This window comes from Sardina pilchardus, chromosome 8, assembly GCF_963854185.1.
Source record: "Sardina pilchardus chromosome 8, fSarPil1.1, whole genome shotgun sequence".
NCBI classification, from domain to species: domain Eukaryota; kingdom Metazoa; phylum Chordata; class Actinopteri; order Clupeiformes; family Clupeidae; genus Sardina; species Sardina pilchardus.
Genome location: NC_085001.1, coordinates 14,912,829 through 14,924,172, shown reverse-complemented (window position 1 = coordinate 14,924,172; position 11,344 = coordinate 14,912,829). Strand labels below are relative to the sequence as shown.

Sequence of the window (11,344 nt, the reverse complement as noted above, 5' to 3'; positions counted from 1 at the left end):
TTTTTTTCCATGTGAAGTCTCTGTAATAATATCTGTAAGGATTCCTATTACTTTTAAATTTGTAGGAAAACGTTATTTGAAATAATTTATTAAGATATTTATTTTTAAATGAGTTGAGTTATGGTTGAAAATTCAATTCAGCAAGATCCTAAAGAATCATGTGCTGTTAATTCAGACAAAAAATAACTATTCAACTGCTGGTAAACAATGCTGACAAAAGAATACTGAGTTCAGATTTATCGTAAACATGGAGAAAAATGTAACCGTACAAGTTTACGTGCCAATGTGGTGCAGTCCAAGTAATATTCAAAGCTTAGTTATAATGTGTAGTTGTAATGTAATTCTCTCTCTCTCTCTCTCTCTCTCTCTCTCTCTCTCTCTCTCTCTCTCTCTCTCTCTCTCTCTCTCTCTATTGGTATGTTTATCTCTCTCTCTCTCTCTTGCTCTCTCTCTTTCTTTCTCTCTCCTAGACATTCTGGAGTTGAGTTCTAATGATCAGAGTAGAGCCTTCATGCTGTTTCTCCTTTCCACACTAATGATCTCTGACATTCTTTCTATTTTGTTATTCTGCCATTATATTCTCCTGTTTGATTACTGGCTTGAGTTGCCCGAGAGTTGTGTGTTGTATTCCTGGAAATCAGCTGGAATGGTGTCTGTAAAGGGAACAAACGGGAAGAAGGGGAAAGTGTCATTATTTGAAGCTGTCAAACCACTTTAGTTTCAAATCCTGATTTAATTCTGACAGATAAGTAAAAGGTAGGCTCCTTGATTGATATTTCCATATGAAAATATGCACATTGGAAACCAGTTAATAATAGTCATTATTACGATTACTCAATAGTCAGATATTCATTGTGAGTCATTATCCCTTCAGCTTCAGCCAACAATTGTTGGTTGAGACCAGAAGTCTTTCCAGAAGTTTTTCACTCACCATTGCAACGATAATTCAGATTGGACCAGATGATGTTTTCTTGGGAGAAGCAAAACACACCGAGTCGGCCACCTCTCATGCTGGTGTCGATGACCACTCCAGAGTCTGCCACCAGCGTCGGGCCCTCATAGAAACGCACCCTGTGCAAAGAAAAATAAAATGGGATCTCTGTTCTAATCTGAGATTCTGAGCTTTGTATTTGATTCATAATGATCTAGCTCAGATGCTTTCTCCATATTAGGAGCGTTAACAGTGAGGAAAGGTGGACTTCAGACAAAGCACAGGGTGTCCAGGAGCAATCTTTAAAAATTCCAGCTGTAGATCCCCTTATGGCCAGCAGGGTGCGTTGCGCAATAGGGTCAGAAAGCGGCCTCACCTCATGTAGCCGACCTGAGGTCGGTGCTGCAGGGCCCAGCGGTAGGAGACCTTGTCCTTCCAGCCCACGTTGCGCGGGTCCTTCCACAGCAGACGCACCTGGTCCGTGGTGTCGCCAGTGTGCCACAGAGAGTTCCTCAGGTACTCGCCAGGGCCCGACTTTGACTTCACCGCCTGTGTACACAACACAACAGGAAACAGGGACAGGTGAGGGAACGAATTGTGGACATCTGAATTTGATATTAGATGGGGCAGTAGTGGCTATGACACCTGGATAGCATGCAGTAGTGGTTGTTCAGTGGTAGTCATTCTTGGCTGTCATAATTGTGCCCTTGAGTAATGCTCTTAACCCCCAAAGTTGCTCCAGTGATGATCCCTGCAATTGGTATGTTTATTGTCAAAAAGGGTAACGATGCGCACATCCAAAAAATAAAGGTGCTGGACAAAAAAACGTAGACTAATGAAACAAACATGTCAGACTAATGAAGAGTGCAAGCTCGAAAACGTTCACTTGTGGTGATCATTAAAAAAACTGAAAGGGAGCAAGTGTGCGGACATTCTGTTTGTTTCCAATGTGTTGTGTACCCATGAGTAAATCGCTGCTAAACACTTTTTAGAAAGCGTCTAAGTCTTAGACTCAAGAAGTGTGATTATTAAGAAAAGTTGTATATCATAACGCTTCTTTAAGCCCGACTGTTTAATACTCATTCATTCAAGTAATGAATGTACTCCATGTGGAATGAGCCGTATCATGAGTGTGTCCATATTCCATTTGATAGTTTTGACTAATAACACGTTCCCTGCTACAGGCCAATTAAAGTTAAGAGGCTGACCCACATTCGCTGCTGTAGCGATAGAGTATAAGTGCACAACTTTTTGTCAGAGTTGAGCTGCGACTACAAGAGGACATAACTTGAAGTTAAAGGAACAACTCAAGTTTGTCTTTGTACTGCATTTCTTTGTGTTTGTGCTTGTACTCTGCACAATGTTAATAAAGTTAAATTGAATCTAATCGAATCTAAAAAAAAAAGTTCATAGATGCATTTAAATATGCATATGTCCTTAAACTAAGACTTTATGAATAAATAATCAATAAGCAGTAGTCTTCTATTTTCCACTGATGAGGTGCTCTGAAAGCATGCAGTGTAAAGTGGATCTCCCGTGCAGAGTTAACAGGCGAGGTGGACGTTGAATGGACCTTGAGCTGGATGCCAGGCTCGGCCACGGCTCTGAAGGGCACTGCCTGCCAGTAGGTCTGTTCCGTCTGCTTCCACATCACCACGTAGAAGCTGGCTGAGTCCTGGTAGCCGAAGATGAAGCCAGCGTAGTCATCATCGGTCACCGTGTTCACATGGAAAGTCCCCTCAAAGTCGACACCGTTGAAGGCAGTGTATCCTGGAATGAAAGAGAGCACTGTGAGTCTAACTGTACTTTCAAAAACAGTTCAGTCCGGAAATCCATTCTGATGATTTCTGTGCTTAAATGCATAAATAAAACATATAATGAAGAAGTATGCATACTACATTACATTATGCCACCTTTTTAACATTATTTTGTAATACCAGTAAATAGAAAGGGTTTTTTTTAGCAAGAATGTGTAAGAGCAAACATACCCACAGCAAGCCCAGGATCACTGTTCATTGTCTGAACAATCTCCATGCCCTACAATAAATTGATATGGATTCAAGGTCAAGTTCTAAAATGTTGCTCGAAAAAAAATGCTGGAATTGCCCATAGTGTCAGTGTGTGTCATATGATCCTAATGAAGAGTCTCAGATAGATAGATAGATAGATAGATAGATACTTCAATGATCCCCAAGGGGAAATTCAAGGAAATTCAAAATCAGACCTGGTTGAGGACGACCCAGTTGGGGTCGATCTGAGCATCACCCTCGGGGTCCAGCACCACTGTCTGGTAGGCCCGGAAGTCTGTCATGGTAATCTCGGCATTCTCGGGGCAGCTGTCTATGCGGTCGATCACCTTGTCGTGGTCAAGGTCACCTAAACAGGCATCGCCATACTGTCCACCTGTACAGAAAGACATGAGGAATGACTAAAAACCCTCATTAAATCATAAATGCATGCCTTATCTGTTTGATTTAAGACATGTCACTACCGTTTGTGTTTTTCTGGTCTGGGTTAGGCACAAGTCTGCAGTTGTCTACGTTATCAAGAACGCCGTCATTGTCGTCATCATCGTCACATTCGTCTCCAAGGCCATCTTTGTCCGTGTCCTGCTGAGAGCTGTTTATGACATCGGGGCAATTGTCTTTGGTGTTCTGGTGGCCATCTCCATCGCTGGATCAGAGGAGAAACATCAAGGTTGGTTAAATAAAACACATTCAAATCATTGATAAGTTGATCGTTGATCAGTTACATTGTGTGATATGTTGAGTGCAAAAATCCATACCTGTCTATATTTGTATCACACGAGTCTCCAACAAGATCGTCATCGATGTCAGACTGTAATTTCACAAAGAACACCCATAGGTAAGCATGATCTAACAGCTCTTGTTTAAGCATGATTTAGTTGTCCACTCCAGCTTCAGTGAGTAAAAGTCCTACCACATATCTGTGCCAACCATTCATTTAAACCAGCTGATTCCAATTAGCACAACTCTACAGCTACAGTAGGTAGAGCAGCTAATTGATGATATCACCTGTGCTAGGTAGAACCAATACATGGTCAGACTTTTACTCACTGAAGCTGGAGTGTTCCACCTCTGCTTTCAACCTATAGGTGGATGGTAAACTGCTATTCTACTTTGAACACTGTACCTGGTTAGGGTTTGGTACATCTGGACAGCTGTCACAAGCATCACCGACACCATCATTGTCCTTGTCCAACTGGTCGACATTAGGCACCCTTGGGCAATTATCCAGAATGTTTTTCAGCCCTGGGAGAAGCAACAAATCACATGAAATAGCACTGTGTCCAAATACATTAGTGAAAGTAAACAAATAAAATGGGTAAGAATAACAGACTAAACAAGCTTGTAATGGCCAGTTTCAAACTAGGGGGAATTTAGTAGACCAGACAGCAGACGGCGATTTGTGTGCCCTAAATGCTCTAGTACTTTTAAGGAATCGAAAATTGTGGAAATAAACATGCATGTTTTCTTTTTTTTCCCTTTTTTTCCGACTGCTCGCAGAGCACAATGAGTCTTTGTGCTCCGGCCGCGTGTTGCACGCGCACGTGCCGAAGATGCGAGGTGGCACTGCAACTGCAACTGCTTCTGCGAAACTGCGAGGGGGCTGGGGGGGAAGTGTGTGTGTGTTGGGGGGGGGTAGTTTCCACTGGTCATCAGCTGTTGGCCCTGGGTCCACAGTGGAAATGTGGTTTCTTGCACGAGGAGACAGGACCAAGCCCTTGAAAGATCTAGTCAAAGGTTTGGAGGGCTGCCACTTGCGAGCAGACTGTTAATGTCAATGTCTTGCCAGCGCCCATTTCTCCACATGTGACTCGACCACTCATAAGAGTTTAAAAGTGCACTACCTGTGCCATGCCTCCAGACAGGCAGAAATAACCAGACAGGGCCTGGTGTGTTTGCGATTATTCGAGAGCTGAGCACCCTATTAAGTTTTGTTGTTGCTCATTACGCAGTGGGCAAGGGTTCATGTCAAATTGCATATTTTAATTGATGATTTGGACAGGGCCTGCGAGTAAGACTTAGGCTTCTGTTTTCCCCTATAAGCAAATGACCTAAGTGCTAAAAAATCTTCCAGAGAGAGAGAGAGAGAGAGAGAGAGAGAGAAAGAGCCAAAACAACTTTGAACACACGGTTTGGTTCTTAGGAAAACAGAGCTACTGTGCAAGCTACACTCTGGCAGGAATGAAAAATAAAATCTGAAAGGCTGTGTATACTGTAGGATAGTGTCAGTGAGCTCAATGCTGACGGTGATTTTTTTACCGTCTCCATCCATGTCATCGTCACATGCATCCCCTAAGCCATCACTGTCTGTGTCACGCTGGTCAGGATTGTCGATCAGACGGCAGTTGTCACACGCGTCCCCGTGAAGATCCTTGTCACTGTTTCTCTGGTCTCGGTTTGGTGTCAACCAGCAATTATCCTATAGTGAATTGCCATAAAGAGAGAGGAGATTAATAATGAAGCTCTCTTCCCGAACTTCAAACCCTAACTGCAACGTGATATTTGGTTGTTGTTAAATAATGCTCGACCTACGTCCACATTAATAATTCCGTCATCATCTGCATCGTCATCACACGAATCTCCCTTCCCATCTCGGTCTGCATCCTCTTGTCCAGAGTTGGGGACGAATACACAGTTGTCCTGAAACCAGCGCAGACTTTATGTGTCATCATGTGATATAAAAATAGTGTTGGGAAATTGACAATGACAATGGCAATATGATATACTATAGATGGTTGAGTTTGTCACCTTCCTGCAGTTAGCATCTTGACACGGAAGAACCTTATCAGGGTAGGCATCAATATCTGTGTCCTTGCCACAAGAGTAGCCATTGCCAGCCCATCCAATTTTGCACTAACGGAAAAAAAGAAGGATTACACTATTAACTTAACTGAATAAATTACAATTAATAAAGACTGATTACAGATAACTACTTGGGTGTGTATTTAGGTATTGATAGAACCTGCCCACACACTGGCTTGACTGAAAAGTTGTCTGTTCTTGTTGATGTACTAAAAACTCAGTAAACAACATGTTGAAAGAACACATCAAATATAAACAGTATGTACACTACAACAAGTAAGATGATTCTCAAAAAAAGAAAAAAAAAAACTGACTTGTCAATGTCAGTAACCACAAATTTAGTCTGTATGTTGTGCTCCAACCATTGGTCTAATAAATCCTCATCTGTCTTCTACAGTATTTTTATGAGACAGTGGAGCTTTCAGGAGACATTTTTACCATTCCTTACTGGATTTTGTGCGAGTATATTCTTCAAATCCTCCTTTCTTGCTCAAGACACCTTTGAAATTGATGCTTAAGTGTTGATCTTATGTAAACAAAATGTCTGTTTCTCTTGATGTGACAGCCCTTATCATGAGGGACTAGCTAACAAGTGCTGACAACTCACCAATGCCCATGCACTGACCTCAATCTTTTTCTATTCATATTACCGAGGGTTTGCTGATGTTAGTACACCGTTATATCTACAAACACATCATGTTCAATTGGTCTGTGCATTACAGTGTTCACAAATTAAAATACATTATGTTCAAAGTGGCCGTAAACATTTAGCTACAGGCCATCACACTTGTGAACTGGACTGAATGAATTCATGTGTTCAAAGAATAATAGGACACAACACTAAGTCTGAACACGTTAACCCTGCATGGTGTGTGATGCTCTTGAGACTAGTGGCCTTACCTGGCAGGTGATGCTTCCGTCCGCCTCCACAATACACTCAGCATTCTCGTCACAGGGGTTGGGCCGGCCGTCACTACACCGCCGATCCCCTGTGGTCCCAGGGCCGGACTGCTGTCGACCTGTGTCAGGTGAGCAACCCCTCACCTGGTCCCCGCTGTAGCCAGCCTTACAGTTCCCACAGCGGAATGAGCCCTGAGAGAGAATGAGAGAGAGAGAGAGAGAGCGACAGGGACAGACAGACAGACAGACAGACAGACACAGAGAGAAATGAGGTAGAGAGAGAGAGAGAAGTGGCAAGAGTGAGAGACAAGGAAAGGTAAGACAAGAGTGACATGAAAGCATGGATTTTGTCATGTCATGTTCTCAAAGATAATACACCATGTCAATTGTTTGGTTCCATCCATTTTCCTTTTATCTATACAACTACAGTATATACAAAACTTCTCCATTCATTTACATCACATATAATACATTTCCAATCCTTCCATTCCAAACACTTTCATGAAACAAAAAGGAAATGACAGGAAATGTATAATATCACTTCTTACCGCAGTGTTGTGACAGAAAGAATTTGGTTTGCAGCCTCCATTGTTGCCAATCTGGCATTCGTCTATGTCATTGCACACCTGAGGGAGGCAAACAGTTCAGTGTATGTTGTATCTTTGTTCAACAGCAATGAAGTCAAGTGACTGAAATCATATGCATTTACTCCTAAAACAAAACTTAACCATGTCATTTTAAAAGCATTTGTCTTTCCCCTCACTGGATTCAAAAATATCAACCTGAAAAGTATTTATGCCTTGCCAAAAAGCACTCTCAAGATGAAGATGTGAGCAAAAAAAACTTCTCCTCATGAAAGGTTAGACCTTACTGTACATGGTCTTGCTCGAACACAAGCGGTTACTTGTGTGGACGGCGATGACTCACCTGCCTGTTGGCCTGCGCGTATGCGATGCCCACGCCACGGACCTCCGGACCGGCGTAGCCCAGAGGGCAACTCTCGCAGCGGAAACCTGGCGCCGTGTTGATGCAGCGCACCCCGGGGTAGCAGGGGTTGAACTGACACTGTGGCACATCAAAGCATTCACTCAGAGCAAGTAGACCACACAGCCCAGCACAAAGACTTTTTACATTCCAAAAAACTGCATCTGTCAATAATCTGTGTAACCTTACTCTCTCTTTGTAGTGCGGAATGGACATTGATAGAATAGATCACAATGGATGGATACTGTTGGTAGGTTGGATTGATATACTATCAATATAATAAATGTTTGCTGTAAGTGATTTCTAATAAAGTTTACGTAGGAGACAGAGGATGTGAGGGAAAGTGGTGAACACACTTTTCATAGTTACTTCAGAACAGTAATGCATTGTCTGGCCACAGATCGTTAAACGTGTTGTGTGTGACCACTGGTCATTAAACGTGGCCTCTGCCTGGACGCGCGAGTTGAGATAGATAACACAAATGAGTCATGGAAAACAGACCAGGGAGCCTCTAAACGCCTCCTTCATGTTCACTGGAGGAAATTACGTAGTGCCCAGTAAACAATTTAGTTTTCCATTTTGTCCATCAAGATTGGACTTGAGCAAAGCTTCTTTGTTTGTGTCGTGCAGAGAAAAGAGAACAGTTGTACTGGTTGTTTTGCCCATGTACTTGCAATACGTACACTTTGATTCCAGACAGAACATTGGCTTTCCCTAGCTGTACTAGCACTGTATGTGTGTAGTCACATCTGGAGCATTTCCAACTTCACTGATTATTAATTAATCTTTATTTGTACATGTCAGATACAATAAGTTTGTTTCTGAGTGTTGGACTTTGTTGCTTTTGCAGACCCTGTTAAAAACACCAGTGAGGTAACGAATAACTCAAAGTCCCACACTGACCAAAATGCTCTCAAAATAGCCCAATGAAACAGCCACATGTGATTTTCCAATTTTAACCAGCCGTTTCACTCTCAGGTCCAATCAAGAAATTCAAGCCAAACACATGGCAATGCTGCTTTTGGGAGAAACTGAGAAACCAGCAGTACCTCATCAACATCATCACAGTTCACGCCGTCCCCAGTGAATCCCTCGGGACAGGGCGGGCACTCGACCCCTTGCGCGGTCCTGACGCATTGGGCCCCTCCGAAGCACCTCAGCGAGCCGCAGGTGTCGTCTGGGTTCCGTATGCCAGATAGTGGTGGGCCAGCCCCGTCTGAAGTTCAACCAATCAAACGCCTCAGTTAACACGTCGCCCAAAGTCACCGTCCTCGTTACATGAGGATTAAGGCTACTCCTCAAAGCAATCAAACAACTGCTCAGTCATATGCCCTCAAGGCTACTGTTGGTGAAACAAAGCACTTACCACATGGCAAGCACTGAGTGATCCTGTCTTTCAGATACTGCGTATCTTTCATCTGTTGGAACACATAGGCTACAATTAAACTAGCAATATATTGGAAATCTTTTTGGAGTATAACATGGCATTTAGTTATGAATCACAAGGATGTTGTGCAGTACCTCCTGAAGGAGCAGGTCTTTGAGTTCTGAGACCATCTTAGTAAGGACTAATATTTCAGGAGACTCCATCTTCGTTGTGGTGATTCCTGTAAGGAATTTTTATGATTGAAGATATATTCCTCTTGTTGATATAACACTTGCAAATCAGCTCACATATATTCCTCTTGTTGATATAACACTTGCAAATCAGCTCACATATGCTCTAAAAGCTAAATGTCCAGTATACAGTATCATAGGCCTAATGCATACTTTTCTAACTCAGACATAACAGTGCTGTCAAGTGAAGTCACAGCTGGTCTTTTTTAAAATGGACAACTGTTCCAAACTTCACCCAAGAGCTGCAGAGATTCGGTCTGCGGAAAGTGGCAGTCTTGCAGAGTGGCCACATTCTCAACTGTGTCCTCAATCACTAGCTGAAGCTCCCTCAGTTGGTCCTGATAATGATGACACAAAAATACCACCCTTCAGAATGTCACACTATTTTCAAATGTGACCATTTTAGAGATGCCCATGTTTGACAACATGGACCACAGTAGTATGCTGCAGAAATGACAGACTGAATACCAGGACCTACTCACCTGTGAGGTAGATGGCATTTTCTTTATTGCCACCTTGTTATGTCCAGGAGGCACTCCAGGCTTGAACGCTGCCGGCAGATCGTCAACTGTCTGCACCAAATTGCAGTCCACATAGACAGCCATCTTGGAGGGGCCTGACTGCAGGCCTGTCATCTGCACCATAAGGTTGTGTGTGCGCCCATCTGCCAGTGATGTGTCGCCCAGGACTACTTGGCCTACCTTCCCATTGCTCTTCTGGTATCGAAGTGTAGCTACAGAACAGCAAAGGCAGAGTACATGTGTGAATTTGCAGGGGGAAGACAGTGGGTCTGTGCAACACTTGTCAAGCTCTCATTCCAGGCAGTTAGTGTCATTAAGTTAAAAGAGCTCACCTTTATTGAGCTTCCCCTGCACCACGAAATCCAAGTGTTCGCTGTTGTCCTGGGGGTTGTAAATCTTAAACACGTGTGTGGGAGCTTTGCTCTTCATCTGGAAGGTGGCTAGAACGAACGCTTCATTCAGCGCTCGGCCTCTGAGTCCACCTTGTAACAGGTCTGCTAAACAGTCGGATGATCCCATGAGATCATACACTGTGAACATAAAAGCATGGGCAGTTAGTAATAACACCTTGAATGAATAATCTGCGATTACACATCCATAAAGATCACCTGGATAAATACAAAAAACACTAGCTCAGTCATGCGATTTAATATCTTATATATCAAAGCACTTCATTTGGCAAACAGGGATCTCATAAAAATACGTTTTACTATATGGCTGGTAGCCGCTATGACATGTCTGAGGGCAGTTTAATAAAGTGTTTGAATTCACACCTGTTGTGACTGCCATACATCAAGGCAATCACGCTGAGCATTTTGCAACCTTCTAAAATTTATGGAGTGCCACTTAACCAGAATGCCTGAAGTAAATTCTGTCCACTTGAATGAACTTGCTCTAACTATCCAGAGTCCAGGCTTAGTTTCAAAGTCATATACAAGTATGCAGCAAGGCAAAGTAATTAGAGGTACATTATAGCACATAGCCTATATGTCTGGCTTTCTTTCCTGTCCTCAACATTGATCAGTATAACTTATACAGAGTTTATCTGTATAACTAAACACCTCATATCATATAATTGGAAAAACAGACAATAGTCTGATAAAGCACTTTTGACAGTAGCAGTGATTCAGCTACTTACCAGTTCCCTGGGATCTCACACACGAGAAATAAAGCTGTAAAATCACTGAGGAGAGCACGGTCCATTTCCAACTCATTTTTCCTCTTTTTCTGAAGATCCAAGGCTATTAATCCAGTCTGAATACGGCAGCAGGATAATAGTGCACACGTGGATTACACAGCGTGAGTAATGTGTAAGTTTAGCCCAATTGCAAAAGCAGAGAGCTCTCTGAAGAGGTGTTTCTCTCTGACTCACTGCAGACCTCTGCACTGCAGTGTGGAGACTGAGAATCTGAGTTGTGCTCAGAGGGTTTATACTTCTTCTCACATGGATTTATGGAGGGAAGGTGAGACCAAAGACCTCCCCCTAAACTGTCTCCTTCACGTCAACACACTGAAGTCTCTCTGTTTTTTCTAATAATCTGAAAATAGAGATACATTTTTTT

At 42.8% G+C, this 11,344-nt stretch overlaps 1 protein-coding gene across 1 annotated transcript; it reads right to left on the bottom strand.

Annotated features, from left to right (window-relative positions):
* Positions 1–82: 82 nt before the first annotated feature.
* Positions 83–11,173, bottom strand: thbs4a (thrombospondin 4a). Its single transcript, XM_062542879.1, has 22 exons — positions 10,921–11,173; positions 10,115–10,312; positions 9,744–9,994; positions 9,497–9,599; positions 9,166–9,251; positions 9,011–9,062; positions 8,694–8,860; positions 7,588–7,725; positions 7,209–7,286; positions 6,661–6,852; positions 5,707–5,811; positions 5,491–5,598; positions 5,218–5,377; positions 4,085–4,203; positions 3,717–3,769; positions 3,423–3,604; positions 3,156–3,334; positions 2,920–2,968; positions 2,505–2,701; positions 1,308–1,480; positions 932–1,071; positions 83–653 (listed from the first exon to the last, which is right to left on the bottom strand). Exons 1-22 carry the CDS (start codon positions 10,994–10,996, stop codon positions 592–594), a joined length of 2,868 nt encoding a protein of 955 aa, XP_062398863.1. The 5' UTR covers positions 10,997–11,173; the 3' UTR covers positions 83–591.
* Positions 11,174–11,344: the final 171 nt, after the last annotated feature.